The sequence below is a fragment of the Gobio gobio genome, assembly GCF_949357685.1.
Source record: "Gobio gobio genome assembly, chromosome: 15".
In the NCBI taxonomy this organism is placed as follows: Eukaryota; Metazoa; Chordata; class Actinopteri; order Cypriniformes; family Gobionidae; genus Gobio; species Gobio gobio.
Window position 1 is genome coordinate 41,250,409 of NC_137108.1, and position 16,162 is coordinate 41,266,570.

General features: G+C 38.1%; 2 protein-coding genes across 2 annotated transcripts in view; one reads left to right on the plus strand and one right to left on the minus strand.

The window, feature by feature from the left end:
• The window catches only part of adam22 (ADAM metallopeptidase domain 22), a gene marked incomplete at its 5' end in the record, with an annotated part of 77,498 nt that overhangs the window by 38,816 nt on the left and 22,520 nt on the right, over positions 1-16,162 (plus strand). The window contains 8 exons of the mRNA XM_079837189.1: positions 9,435-9,504; positions 9,663-9,733; positions 10,457-10,531; positions 10,650-10,721; positions 14,026-14,192; positions 14,289-14,373; positions 14,476-14,560; positions 14,685-14,736. Coding sequence (XP_079693315.1) covers positions 9,435-9,504; positions 9,663-9,733; positions 10,457-10,531; positions 10,650-10,721; positions 14,026-14,192; positions 14,289-14,373; positions 14,476-14,560; positions 14,685-14,736 — 677 coding nt within the window. The remainder of the gene's footprint in view (positions 1-9,434; positions 9,505-9,662; positions 9,734-10,456; positions 10,532-10,649; positions 10,722-14,025; positions 14,193-14,288; positions 14,374-14,475; positions 14,561-14,684; positions 14,737-16,162) is intronic.
• cldn12 (claudin 12) lies at positions 3,886-8,782 on the minus strand. The gene is made up of 3 exons (XM_079837188.1): positions 8,627-8,782; positions 7,691-7,993; positions 3,886-6,609 (listed from the first exon to the last, which is right to left on the minus strand). The coding sequence occupies exons 2-3, from the start codon at positions 7,965-7,967 to the stop codon at positions 5,867-5,869; spliced, it is 1,020 nt and encodes a 339-aa protein (XP_079693314.1). The 5' UTR covers positions 7,968-7,993; positions 8,627-8,782; the 3' UTR covers positions 3,886-5,866.

Sequence of the window (16,162 nt, forward strand, 5' to 3'; positions counted from 1 at the left end):
CCTCAAATAATAAATAATAAAGATCAAATAATAAAATAGATATATTAAAAAAGAATGTATCCCTTTTGGGATACATTGAGTTGACCTCAAGCCTCCACATCATACCTGTCAAGTTTTGGATTTGAAAATAAGGGAAATTTTTCGGCGCCCACCGCAAGCAGTCCCACCACCCCAACCAAGCTCCAGTATCCCTTACATTTTAAGACAGGTGTTATAGCCCAAATGAAAACACAAAAGGGTATATATAATGAGCATTTATTTAAAGGCTTATTTGCATATTTTCTGTTCATTTAAAATTGCTTGTCTTTAGATTTTATTTTCATTCCACACATTCTTTTCATTTCATATTGCTTTTCTTTTACAGTTTTTCTTTTCTTTTCATTTCACACAACTTTTCTTTACTCTTTTAGAGAGTTATTGTACACATTTGTTGCAGACTTTGCATTCTTTAAGACTGTTTTGGAAGGAGTGTATTTGTGGGCTGGGCCAGAGTGGTTCATTTTACATGAGAGTAGAGCACAAACTGTTCTGTTGTCTAATGTCATCCTATTCTCTGTAACAATCTTTCGTACCATAAATACCCTTTCTGAACTTGCATTGCTATGGGCAGGGCTCGACATGAACGCTTGTACGCTTGACAAGTGGATTTTTTGAAGGGGCAAGTGAAAAATAATTTTACTTGCCCAACAGACAAGTATCCTGAGTAAAATGTCAAAACAAAAAAATAACTAGGGAATCACCAAAGTGCAATAATGATTCGGCATTCAGTTAGTGTAAGTGGCGATCAATAGTGGATAATAATATCAAACGAACTGACAACAATGTTGAGTGGTTGAGGCTCGCGCAGCCTCTCGAGAAGAAAATCGAAAACAAATGAGCGGCGCTCACACACAGAAACTCAGTTAACATACACGGTTAAAATGGTGTAGTTATTATATTTATAACATATGATACAGTTAAGCAACATTACACTAACAAGAGTGTTGTTTTCCAGAATACCATCACGACTGGAAATGACACTGATTTCATACGCCAGTTCCATAAACAATTAATTAACATTAAGTCACTTACATTTTATAATTAAATTCGCTGTCCCATTGATCACGGTATTTACACGAGGGTTTTTTTTGTTTGTTTTGGCAGGAGTGCCTTAATCCGTCTCTATCGTTACGTCCATCATCATCCGTCTCTGTTTTGTTTTTTTCCCGCGTTGTCACTCGTCATCTGACCTCAGTCACACACTAGCCTCGCGACAACTGGCACCTATACTGTAGGCTACTGCAGATGCCAGTTATCGCGAGGCTAGTTACAGAGCTCAGATTGGAAATGTTTTTGTTTTTTTACTCCGATATTATTGTTTTTTAATAACGCAGGTTAAAATACGGGAGATTTACAGGAAAATACTAATACGGGAGGACGGCGGGAAAGAAGGGTAAAATACGGGACTTTCCCGGCCAAAACGGGATACTTGACAGGTATGCTCCACATCCCAAATTTATTTTACTTGTTTGTGATGCCAACTTGTAGCCTGGATGCCAGCCGAACTTAGCCCCGCCCACAACATTTTTACTCGGGCAGTTCGGTCTGGACTTGCTCAATAGAGAAGTAATTATGCCCGAACAGAAGCTGTTCGGACCAATGAAATTGTCAGGGCGGGCTTTAGACGATGATGGACAGATGATCAACAGTAACGTAATCATCCACGTCATCAAAAGCCGCTTGGGTTGAATTTGTTCTAATCCTAACGGAGAACTTGTTCATATATGCATTCACCTTTACTATTTCTCTCAGAAATGATGATCGTGTTGGTAAGTACTCTGTGTATCCTTAAATTCTTTTTTTACAACACCGGCAAAGTTAGTTTACACTCATCTTTTTCTTCTAACGTTAGTCCAGCGTGCGTGCAGACAGGGTTGCCAAGTGTTTACAACAAAACCCGCCCAATTGCTAACGTTCCTCAAAACTAGCCAAAAACAAGCCCAATAGCTTTCCAAGGGGGTTCTCCGGGAAAAAAGGCATTTGGGGGGTAAAATATGTGTTATTTTGGAAGGACTGCCTGCTAAAATTCGCATTCCTGGGTCTGTATATCACATAATTGAGGTCGCTTCAACCCGTGGACTTGGCAACACAGTGCAGTTGAGTTCTGTTGACATTTGACAACTAACGTTGTGCGTCGCTCGGTCGCTCCGTTGCTCTGATTGGTTGTAGGTCTATCCAATTGAGGTCTTTCCTGGTTCGGTTGAAACACGCCCCATAATCACAGCCCAACGGAGCAGAATCAGACTCATATTCTGACTAGAATTGAGTATGACGACGTCAGGCTAGCCAACTTGTTCTTTGGATACACAATTTTAATATTTGTAATTATAAAATAAATATAAAATATTGATATATGCCATTAATTCAATGACTAATTCAAGCTGATTATGTGTAAGTGTGTGTTGGAGAGACATCTCTTATTTCTCTCCCCATGTCTTATGCTTGCCGGACAGTCAGGATGATAGTGTTGGGGGTGGGAGATCGTCTCTGGAACGGGGCAGCAGCCACCCCACCCCCTCAACATCCTTAACACACTTTCCCAAAAAAAAAAAAGAAAGTGTGCCATCCCCCAACCTGCTTTCTATTCATGATCTAGTCCCCAAGAGAACACGCACACACCCTCCTCTGCTCCAATACAGAAAACCCCATCTTATTTTAAGCCAATACATCTGATAGGCCATCTGCGTTATACAGCTAATCCTTCACAAAGTGCCGCCTCTCATATGTGAGTATACGGGGGGTGGAGAGGAATAGCCTCCATAGAAACGAGATCTGTGTCTCCCTCGTCTTTCTTATCTAGCGCACTGATATTCCCCATTGGCAGCAAGTGGAAGCGTGCAGGAGAGTGGTGGCAGGATTTGTAGTGTTCCTGTAGCTCAGCTGGTAGAGCATGGCGTTAGCAACGACAAGGTCAGGGACTTGTTTCCCAGGTAACGCATGCCTGATAATATGTAGCTCGAATGCACCGCAAGTCACTATGGATAGATGTGTCTGCCAAATGCAGTGATAGAATTGTTAAATATTGGAGTTGTCTGATATTTCACGTCAGCTTTTGTTTAATGTCTTGACTGGCTCTGTTCCAAAACCTAGTGAGCCTTGCTAACTTTCCAAGGCAGCATCCTGAATTAAATGAATCCTTATAAGTGACTGATATAAGGTGCGGTCACATTAGTGAATTTTCACGAAAATAAAAGGTCCATTGTCTTTTATCAATAGTTTAGCAATGTACAGCTCACACAGAAGTCACTTTCAAACAGAGCAGCTTTCTGTTGGTCGTTGCAAATTCAAATTCTGAGTGGGTAAATTTTCCACCCTCCTGTGAAAATCCCTATTGCATGGATTCCTGTTGAAATGACTGGATTTTTCCCACAAAAACTCGCCAAACAACAGTAAATGTGACTGCACATTGTGCGTCAATTAAAAAAAGTTACACATCGGTCCATAGAGGACAAAAATGTCCTTGTCAAAAAACACAGACTTAAGTTTGGTCTCATTTTAAAGAAGACCCCTGGCAGATTATTGTTGAAGTAAAAAAGTGAAACAAACAAACAAAAAAAAGTTATAGAGGTTTAAGTTCATGAAAATTATTTATAAACAGATTATTTTATATAAAATGTATATTTTATGATGTTGAAGTCTAAAACTGCTAGAAAACTGCAAAGCCATAACTCTAAAGTTGTGTTCCAAATTTGAGGTTGATATCTCAGAAAATGAGCTTTCAGTAAGATTTTATTTGGGCACAGTACCCCAATTTCCCCATTAGATGCCAGCAAAACTGCACTTGTGCACACAGTGGTTGGATGTGTGATTTGCAGTAGTTTTTCTCTCTCAAATATTACAAGCACACACACACAATTTATTTTATTACACACAAAAACCACACTCTGACATCCATACCAACACACCCCCAAAATTATAGCTGCATAATTTATCCAACTGGCTTTATAATATGCAGAAAACAGGAATAAAGCAAGTATTTGCTTTATAGACCAATCCCAAGAAAATGGCACCATATGGTAAAAAAAAATAAAAATTAAAATGTTGATGCCTTGCCAACAGAATGAAAGCCTATGAACAAAGATTGTATCATTTCTTAGTTAAATGGCAATGGGAGTTTTAATGGGGACATTTTTGTCCAGAAGGTCCTGAGAACTTTTTTTAAAGGAAATGGAGTGAAATAGCAAAATTCCAATAAAAATACACATCTGAGCCAAAAATTATGCAGTTGGCATTAACACAGGCAAAATGTTATATAAAAAATAAAAAAAACCCACTAAACTGAAAAAGACACAAATGTCCATAAGGACGCACAAGGGTTAAAACACTCTACATAGGCAGCAGCGCTGTATGTAGATTATAGGATTAGTGCTCAAAATAAATATTTTAAACAAGTTAGGTCAAAAAAGTAATCTAAAAGTAGACAGAATACATTACCTAAAATTAGTCATCTAGATTACATTACATTACTAACTACAATTTTCATGATGTAATTTGTAATCAGTAACTGGCTAAATTTTGCAAGTAATCTGCCAAGCACTGTCAACAACTATGTTTACCCGAGCAAAGCAATTGTGTCATGCGTCTCAGCAAATCACAGGAGAACATTTCATTCAATAAATTGCACTTTAATAAAAAGAGCATTCAAGACATTAGTAGTCCATTCACTAGGTAAAAAAAATAAAAATAATTAACAGAGCTTTGCAGAAAAAGGCAAAGTTGAAATAGATGTGTGCAATATTCCATAGGCAACGTAAAACAAACTGTGTTTTTAAGACATTAGTGTTTTTCTCTCATTTGAATGCAATTGAATATGTGACTGTTACAGTAAACAAACATTACTATAGAGCATTCAATATTCAAATGAGTTACATTGCAAAGACTTCTCTGGTGTGGCACCTTTAAAAAGCAACAACAAAAACATCTGCACTAAAAACAAGAGACTGGAATGTAATGCAGTGTTTCACTAAAGGGTTGTTGCTCATTTAAACTACAAGTTAATTTTCTAAAACCTGCACCAGAACTCGTCTTCAATGTATAAAAAGTCAAAAACAGATCCTATAATGTAGGTGTTCATTTAGCATTTTTAAACTGAAAACAGAACAGAAATGAAAAAGACATTTCTATAAATTTCAAACAATAATAAACACGTCAGGTAAAAATTATTTATCCTTCACATACATCCACAGAGTAAAAAAACAAAACATGATGTTCAGGTATGTTTAGAACAATAAAGCCACAGCAAATGTGGAACTTCATGGCACTGACACATTAATACAAGCCACAGAGATGAGTGCAAGTCAATGTAGGTTGCATCTCTTTCAAATTATTAATAATCGCATTTAGATATTAGTAGACGTATTCACTAACAGGTAACAGTGCTTAAACATCGACAATAAGTTCAGTGTTAGTATTGAGGTTTAAAAGCATAATAAAGACATTAGGGTCAAGAAACATTAGGCAAAATTAATTTCTGTGAAAATCATACCTATCACACTAAATTGAATATAACATACTCTCAGTGAAATTTAAACACTTTACACAGAAATGTGTTTTACTTGTGTTTTAAGAATAAAGCACATTAAGAAAGCAATGCACAACTTCCTAATTCCACTTGTGTTATTGCTTTCATGACCATTTTTTCACTTGTTGGCCATTTTCAGTGCTATAACTAAGAGGCACCTGCTACACAAACTGAATAAAGGTGTTTCTTTCAATTTTACCATTTTGTTCACTTCAAACTGACTATCACAGCCATTTTCTCATTTCTAATGAATAGAAAAACAATAACAGATTGACCTCTTTGATTTAAAACACCCCAACTCAAGTGTCAGTCTGTAAGGACAGGGATGTCAATCTCAATGCCCGACATACGGGAGCGTGTGGAATAGCGTTGCCCGGCATACCTCTGTGAGGGGGCGTAGCTTTGCGAGGGGGCGTATCCCTGAGAAGGTGCGTAGCTTTGAGAGGGGGCGTAACTATATGCTTGTGAGGCTCCGACTTCTGAGCCATAACCGTCAGGCATAGACATCTGTGGCATATAGATGTGGGGCGGCATAGGCTGTGCAGGTTGATGGTACCCCTGTGCTGGGACAAAAGCGGGGGCATCCATAACAGCCGGAGGGAAGTTCTGGGGGGCGTATATCATTGGAGAAGGCAAGCCGTTGGTCATGAGGGGCTGCGCCGAGGGGCTGTTGGTCATTAAGGGCACTTCAGGGAGAGGTAACCAGAAGGGTGAAGGCAGTTTTTTACACATACAATACCACATGAACATCAGCAGAGCAGCAAAGATCAGACCACCAGCACTGCCGATGGCCACATACACCCCAAACTCAACGGCAAACAGATTTTCGTAGCGCTTGTTAAGGTCACGCGTGTGGAACAGGAACCAGACGGAGGGTGGCATGGCGATGGCCCCACCTATAAACAGAAGCATCCCAGCCACTAGATGGCATCCTGAGCTGTTGACCAAGCAGCGCGAGTTCTTGATGTCGTCAGGAGTTTTGGAGCAGCAAGCGGTTTTACACATGCCAGTGAGACAGAGCAGAAGAGCCAAGCTGGAAAACAGCAGACCTGTGCAGAGAAGAGGTTGACGTCAACATTTAAGAATAAACTTAGGGCCCTATGATTTCCGCCATACAGAAAATGTGCAAGGATGTGTGGAATCCAGTCATGGAATTTGCGGGATAACACGGAATTTGGCAAAAATTTGATGGGCTGGACACTTCATCAAATAGTGATATGGACTTGTGTCTATGAATATTAAACCACAAAAAGACTGTTATTTAAAAATGTGAATGTGCAAAACTGCAGTTTTGTCTACTTCACACTTTGAAGGATGCGTGGCAGCGCTCCACCGTCTGACATTTCACTATTTGAGGACATGAACTCATGAACACCTTTTATCTCCAGAGCTACTCTGAGAGTCACTGCACCTGTATTTCACCATTTCATTTGATAAAACAACTCACACACTTAATCTCGAAGGTCTTAAATTCAGTCCAACAAAATAAGTTTTGTTTAACTTTGAGAAAAGGAAAATTATGACAGAAATATTACTTTTGTACAATAGAATGTACTTAACAATAATATTAATGGTTTAAACAACATTTTTAAGGAATATCTCACAATTTTTCATCCATGTTTTAATTTAATCAGTAAACCTGTTTGCCAAAATAACTTAGTTAAAATGTTATTTTAGCTCATTTTAAAAGATTAATTATGCAACCATGTGATGGCCACCATTTTTTATAATAAATGTGTATAAAATCATAAAACAAAACAGAATTTTTGGAAATAAATAAAACATTTCATAGGGAACTATTATTGTTAAAGGGTTAGTTCACCCAAAAATGAAATTTCTGGTCATTCCAAACCCGTAAGACCTTCGTTAATCTTCGGAACACAAATAATTAAGATATTTTTGATGAAATCCGAGAGTTCTCTGACCCCTCCATATACAGCAATGTAATTAACACTTTCAAGGCCCAGAGAGATAGTAAAGACATCGATAAAATAGTCCATGCGACTCCAGTGGTTCAACCTTAATTTTTTGAAGCGACGAGAACATATATCCATGTCATTTTATTAATTAAAATGATAAGACATTCTTCTTGATTTTTTACAAATGAATAAACATATCCTGAGCACCTACCAGCAGGTAAACAGAACTGTAGCAGTCTGAGGTCCAACTGATCTACTTTAGAGTACCAGTCCGCATCAAAATAATAGCAACCCGTAGAACCATCTCGCTGCACACACTTGGTCCACAGGCCGTCGTACACAGTCACATTTTTGGCATTGCGGTTGAAGGTAAGTAGGCGTGTGGTTCTCCACTGAGGAATGAGCGTAGCGACGATCAACCCGCCCACCGACAGTATCGCGACGATGAAGGCGAAGGCATTGGTGGCGTGAATGTCACGACAAGACATAGCTGGAGTCAGGGGAAACTGGAATCCTTGTGGGGAAGAGATAAAAAATTTTGACCAGGAAGAATGAAGAGAAAAGGTTACACGAGTCATGCAAAAGTTTGCTTACAAATTGAAAGTTTATATTGGCTACCAGCGCATGGAAATATGAAAGTGTAACGTTACTGGAAATCTTAGTAATATCTCCTACCTCACAGGCATACAGTAAAGATGAGTAAAAGAGGGGGTTAAGTGATGATTGCATTGCTTAAATATGCTGTGTTAAGTATGAGTGTGTATATAAGTGTAGAGTTTATGTAGACTACAATACATGTATCTGTGTCTATGTACAATAGACGTGTATTGCGTATACAGAGTAAATGTATGTCATTACAACAATAGATGTCAGACAATCGCATCTCTGTCAGGAGTTTCTTAGTTTTTATAACAAGTGATATTACTTGTATTAAATCAAATTTTTCTGTATTTCACTGGCTCGGTATTGACGTTTGGGTTTACGGGTTGTTTTGATTCCAGATGTGGTTTGGTTTTGATTTATTCAATTGGTTTTGAGTATATTCGAGTGCTAACAAGCTAATTTCAGCTAACTGCTAATTTTACGATACAACCTGTTGCGCTTTAATCCTTGTGAGGCTGTCAGGACCAGTATATCACACACATACCTTGATTAATAGTGAATTTTAAATGACTCTTTTGGTGGTATAACGGTCATTTTCTCACACAATCGGTGATCATCTGCCCGGGACCGTCGCGTTATGTTGTGTTTGTTTGCGGACTCTCCAGGACCAGGAGCGCGCAGAACTCACTGTGCGGGTGGGGCATGACGTCACGTGCGCGTTCACATGCGTACATCGTTCATGAACTAGTGTAGCAGCGTACATAAACCACTAAAGGTGGATAAATATTGGCAATTAACTGTGTGCGAATCACACAGTGGCTTTTTTTATTTTAAAAAATACAATTTTGTTGGTATTTTCAACGACGCAGTTTGGAGTTTCTTCTCGCGTAAATCAAATTTTATTTTGGCGATTCCAAAAACGGGTTCGTCAAAAGGTTTATCTTCCACTTCATTTTTATTTACTGCACTTTTTTTTATTTTATAGACATTTCTGTGCAATAAACTAGCAGTCACACTTTTGAATTCTTCTCAGGTGGTTATATGTCTGGTTATATTTCTATATAAATATCTGTATAAACAAAGTCGTGGCTACAAAATATATTTTGGGTAAAATAATTCACTAAACAGCAGAAATGTAACATACAACATATTATAAATACTAAACATTTATTTAGGCCAACAAACAATGTATTTAAAACATTTTAAAAACATGTGACAACTTGCCCCAATGAAAATGTAACTGTTGTGCTGTCTATCTCTTTCTTGTACAGACTGAGCACTGTGTCTCATCAAATTCTCTAAGTGTTATGTGGGAGTATTTGACACCTAACCATATCATTTCCTCTCTGTAGGAGGAGGATCATGTGCACATGATTTATCAGTCTCATGGTTTGGACACCCCAGAGGACTTCATTTCTGCAGGTATGTACCATAATCCTGTACAGGTTTAAACCATTATATATGTAGCATGTACACACTATAATGTCCATGGGGGACAATTGATAAAGAAGAATTAGATTTGTTTGCACACACTCTGTGTTCAACTGTCCATACTGATAGATAGTTAATGTTTGTTTAAGTTCATCTGGCAGAGGCACCATTCCAGAACCCTCCACTGTTCAGTGCCGCCCACAGGAGGAAAAAGAGACAGGTGTGTATACTGTGTTCAAAACACTTGTGGTACATTGTGCATGTCTGAGTAGTCATTAAGGTTTGACTATCGGATGTGTTTTCAGTGCTGTTTTAAGTTCTGCTCTCTCTGTTTCTTCTGTGTCTATCTTTTCCTCACCAGCTCATCTCCTCTCATGTAATATTTAGAGCAGGGCTGTGGACTCTTTATGGCACTAATGTATAGATCAGCGTTTTCTCTGCAGTAAGCATGTTTTGCACGCTGCAGGGTGATAATATGAAACATGTTTGTCACTAGGTTTGCGAGTCGAGAGCGGCTCTAATTCAGAATAGGTTCCCTTTTTAAATAATATTCAAATAGAAGGACTTGATGTTTATTCTTAAGGAATAATGTTGATTGATAAAACTTTGCTGTTGTCATGACAGTGTTGGTGCATGTAAAACTGAGCGTGTAATACATTGTTTTTTGGGATTAAATGTTCATTTTGAATTATTATGCTTTGTTAAGATTTCATAATAGGCTGCTGATAGTATTGAATTCATTGATAATTACTTTCCACACTTTTTAATTGTTCATTTCTTATTCAAAACTACTTAAATATTCATTCATTCCTGATTCCTAAATTGGAATTGATTCCAGAATAATTCAATTCTTTTTACGATCTCATCCCTCATTACCATCTCAGAACTCATCAGAGCCTTAAACTACAGGAAAATAATGCACAGTGTCAATTTTCTCACACAGATATCGCGGAATCCACGGAGTGTTGAAGATGAGACCAAATATGTAGAGCTGATGGTCATAAATGATCATTTTATGGTAAGATGAGTGACAGTCCACTATTGACCTTATTATTGTAATAAAGTCCAGTGTTTTATGCAATTTATCATTTTGTTTTCTCTTATGGCTGTAATTCATTCATGTTCATTTTCCCCAGTACAAGAAGCATCGCCTTTCTGTTGGACAAACAAACAACTATGCCAAGTCTGTTGTAAATATGGCTGATCTGGTAAGTTGCTCATATACATTTAAATTATCTTTATTAATTTTAATTATGCATTGTTGGTAACACTTTAGTTTAGGGTTCAACTATTAACAAGTTGCTTATTAGCATGCATATTACTAGGATATTGGCTTTTTATTAGTGCTAATAAAGCACATATTAATGCCTTATTCTGCATGACCTTATTTTACGTCCTTAATCCTACCCAATTCCTACTCAATACCTAAACTTAACAACTACCTTACTATTATTAATAAACAGTAATTAGGTTAATAGTGAGAGTTGGACCCTAATCTAAAGTGTTGTATTGTTTTATGCTGGGTTCAGACTACACAATACTTTTGTCTGTTACGATAGTCACTATGTCAGTCACTTGTTGTGTCATGGACAAGTACAACTACACATTGCTTCCCGACCAATCAACGCTTGCCATCTTTAACAACTTGCGTGATGTCATAGAGGATGCGGAACTAGCGAGTGACTCCTGGAAACAAGAGCAGAAACAAACAATGGCTACAGAAGCGGCATACTTACCGGGTTGCTGAAGCGCCTCCGTTCGCCAGTATTTATATATTTTCACTCTGTCATGGTAGTCCCTCAAAGGAAAACGCCATAAAGGCAGGAGTATTTTTGCTACAGCCAGGGGTGGGTTTACCATTTTGGGGGCCATAAGCAAAGTCAGGATGTGAAACCGCATATACACTCACCTAAAGGATTATTAGGAATACCTGTTAATTTTCTCATTAATGCAATTATCTAATCAACCAATCACATGGCAGTTGCTTCAATGCATTTAGGGGTGTGGTCCTGGTCAAGACAATCTCCTGAACTCCAAACTGAATGTCAGAATGGGAAAGAAAGGTGATTTAAGCAATTTTGAGCGTGGCATGGTTGTTGGTGCCAGACGGGCCGGTCTGAGTATTTCACAATCTGCTCAGTTACTGGGATTTTCACGCACCAGCATTTCTAGGGTTTACAAAGAATGGTGTGAAAAGGGAAAAACATCCAGTATGCGGCAGTCCAGTGGGCGAAAATGCCTTGTTGATGCTAGAGGTCAGAGGAGAATGGGCAGACTGATTCAAGCTGATAGAAGAGCAACTTTGACTGAAATAACCACTCGTTACACCCGAGATATGCAGCAAAGCATTTGTGAAGCCACAACACGCACAACCTTGAGGTGGACGGGCTACAACAGCAGAAGACACCACCGGGTACCACCCATCTCCACTACAAATAGGAAAAAGAGGCTACAATTTGGACGAGCTCACCAAAATTGGACAGTTGAAGACTGGAAAAATGTTGCCTGGTCTGATGAGTCTCGATTTCTGTTGAGTCATTCAGATGGTAGGGTCAGAATTTGGCGTAAACAGAATGAGAACATGGATCCATCATGCCTTGTTACCACTGTGCAGGCTGGTGGTGGTGGTGTAATGGTGTGGGGGATGTTTTCTTGGCACACTTTAGGCCCCTTAGTGCCAATTGGGCATAGTTTAAATGCCACGGCCTACCTGAGCATTGTTTCTGACCATGTCCATCCCTTTATGACCACCATGTATCCATCCTCTGATGGCTACTTCCAGCAGGATAATGCACCATGTCACAAAGCTCGAATAATTTCAAATTGGTTTCTTGAACATGACAATGAGTTCACTGTACTAAAATGGCCCCCACAGTCACCAGATCTCAACCCAATAGAGCATCTTTGGGATGTGGAGGAACGGGAGATTCGTGCCCTGGATGTGCATCCCACAAATCTCCATCAACTGCAAGATGCTATCCTATCAATATGGGCCAACATTTCTAAAGAATGCTTTCAGCACTTTGTTGAATCAATGCCACGTAGAATTAAGGCAGTTCTGAAGGCGAAAGGGGGTCAAACACAGTATTAGTATGTTGTTCCTAATAATCCTTTAGGTGAGTGTAGTTTATAAATAAAATATAGATTAATCCATATTAAAGTTACACTAGTTATTCAGTCAAGATCAGTGACTTTACGAGGATATTTTGACAATTTTGTGTATTTGTCCGTTCAAGCGCAAACTCAATTGGATTCAGTATTCACACACTATATGAGAGGGGAGTGCAGCCTCTTGCATTGAATAGTTGAAAATCACATTAATTGCGCACACAGATATGTATAAGCGGAATAGAAATTTTAATGTTATAACAAGTTTCCTATTCTCAAATATCCGATGAACTTAAGTATGCGATTCAAGAAAATTGGAATTCGATTCCCAAACCTATAGACATTTCATTTTGATTTTTCGGCAAAAAAAATTTGTACACCTCTGTAAAATTTCAGTATTGGATTTCTTCTTTTTAATTTTCTTTATTTTTTGAGTTGCGCTTGGATATGTGTGCTTCATGGTTGTTTCTTTTTAATCATCTTTTTATTTTTTACCACCTGGTAGTAAATTATATTAAAAGGAGTCATGAATTGAGTTAACTGCTTTTGGTCAGTAGGGGGCCCCCAAGGCTCCGGGGCCCATGCATTTGCGTGCTGGTTAACAATGCTACTGGCCACAGCTTTCCTCCATTGAATAATTACACCTAGCAGCACCAATACCATAGTCTCTCTTTCTTTTCGCCATTTTTGAAAGTTGTGTACGGAAAAGCTTCTGTGCTCCTATTGGTCAGCGTCACAAATGTGACGGAACCCGTCGTGGAGGATGAAAAATATTGGTTCTCATGGTTCTGTCGGGATGTTTTAAGCATCACAGATGTGGCATTGTTTCTTATCCACTATCCACTATATGAGATAAAACGATCAATTCTTGCATTCCGATGCCCCTACGACACCCCAAAATCGGGCTGATATTGTGTAGTTTGAACCCAGCATAACTTTGTAAATCTATTAAGCAGATAATATTATAACTGCAGAAGGCTGATCCTCAACAGTTTCTTAAGACAAATAGAGCAGGCTGACACCCACGTCATGAGCGGCTTTATCTGCTTGTTTGTTTGTCAGTCTGTCTGCCCTTGACAGTCCCATAAACATTCCTCCATCTCTCTCTCTCTCTCTCTCTCTCTCTCTCTCTCTCTCTCTCTCTCTCTCTCTCTCTCTCTCTCTCTCTCTCTCTCTCTCTCTCTCTCTCTCTCTCTCTCTCTCTCTCTCTCTCTCTGTGAGAGACATTTGGCATTTGGCTGCTTCACCCTGTTGTTCAGTATGTCAAAATGAGCTCTAGAATGAACAACAAAGAAGATCCATCATTCTACAGTCATCACATGTGTCCTTTGGATTCAGAATTACATGGAAGAGATGCAATTCTATTCACCTGTTGTTAATAAAGACACTTTTTTGTATCATCAGTACTTTAAAGAGCAACTCAACACTAGAATTGTCTTGGTTGCAATGGAAACGTGGGCATCAGACAACAGGTTTAACGTCAACGATGACCCCATGGTGACATTACGAGAGTTTATGAAGTACCGAAGAGACTTTATTAAAGAAAAGTGTGACTCCGTTCACCTTTTCTCGTGAGTTATAAAGAAAACACACACATGCATACAGCAGATATTATTTTTATGATCAAGTGAAAGGGCATTTTTAATGAGTTTTCTGTCTGCGTCCAGGGGCAACCGTTTCCATAGCAACTGGGGAGGAGCTTCATACATGGGCGGAGTCTGCTCGCTCACTAAAGGAGGTGGAGTCAATGAGGTTTGTGCTTGTGGTTATGGAAGATGCTTTTAAGTAATGAAAATGAATCTGTTTGTCAGTATCAAAGACTTATATTTGGGTGTTTTTTTTCTGATTTGTTAGTATGGAAAGGAAATGGCCATAACTCTCGCTCAGTCGCTGGGACAAAATATCGGCATCTTTTCGGATAAGAAACGCATTTTAAATGGTGAGTGTTCTCATTCCTTATTATAACCTTTATATTTTTCATGTGTGTACTTTGGCAGTAAACACAGGAGTACTCACACATACAGACTCATAGTTTGTCACTGCAATCCGTCTTTCCCACACAGGGGAGTGCAAGTGTGAAGATAAATGGTCTGGCTGCATAATGGATGATGTTGGGTAAGTTTCTAATAAAGCAGATTTCCCAGATCTCCTAACACACACATAACTCACTTAAGTTTTGAGACCCTATTGGAAATGCATATTAGTCTTACTAAAACAGCCTGTCATGCTTTGTGCTGAGTCTGTGTTCCTGTTTAGTTGCTTTAATAACGTTACATTAAATGTAGTCAAAGTAACAGTGTTTGCAATTTGTACCACTCACTGATCCATAACGCTTTCTGTCACGTCAGATGTTGTTAACTGGCAGCTAGTGAGAAACTGAGACGGATTTAAACGCTATTTCTCATGAAAGTCCACTAGGTGGCAGTAAATAATTTGGCATCTCAATTCATCTGTCTCTGGGCATATTCATATCTGTGTCCTGTTTTCATTTTCACGGGAACCTCACAGACTGTTGATGAGTGGGCAGATTAGCATTACAATCTGTGTGGGTGAATCTCACAAAACCTTCCACAAAATAAGCGCATTTCAGATTCACATTTCACCCTAGAATCAATTCTTATTACTGCCATGCCAAAAATAACCTCATTCTTATTCCTTATTCCCACATATATATATATATATATATATATATATATATATATAGGCTATATACAGTCAAACCAAAATTTATTCAGACACCTTCAACATTTTCTCACATTATCACAGTTTATATCGCCATAGTTTAGAAAATGGTAATAAAATATGACAAGAACTCAAGAGTTAAACTGTGTCAGAACAAATTCATCTTGATAATGTCAGATAACTTTGATAGAAAGGAATGTAATGGATTACAATCAGCCAATCAGCTGTCAGTCAGCTGTTAAATTTAAGTACACAATTAGATCATACCAATTTAGGTCAACCAATTACCAAGCAATGCTTAACTTTGTTCAGTCTGTGGTGTAAAAGGTCGCATTATCAATTAAAGAAAAAAACACTTGAGCAAAACATGGTCAGGTCAAAGTGTCTGAATAATTTTGGTCCCAAATTTGTATCAATTTTATATGTCACAGTTTACTTTAGTTTGCTATCCTTACTTGTATAATTAGACTATAGTGTCCTGCACCCACTAGTAAAAATATATGTGTCTGAATATTTTTTTATAAATTATACAAAAATAAATACTAATAATTATATATATATATATATGTATATATATATATAGAGAGATATATATATAGATATATAGATATAATGTCCATGTATATTCATGTTAATTATCATGAAAATAATTTCACTGTGCAAATAAAACTTTATAGTCCTAAAAATACAGTTTACTTATGCCAAATATAAGCTGTTGTTGTTGTTTGATATTGGGGTAAAATAAGATGTTTTTGTGAGACTGACCTATGAACTCCTATGTAAAATTACAACACAATATCCTCAAAACTTCATGAGAAAGTGTTATTGATCATTTTAGTCCAATTTTCTATTTTTGGCT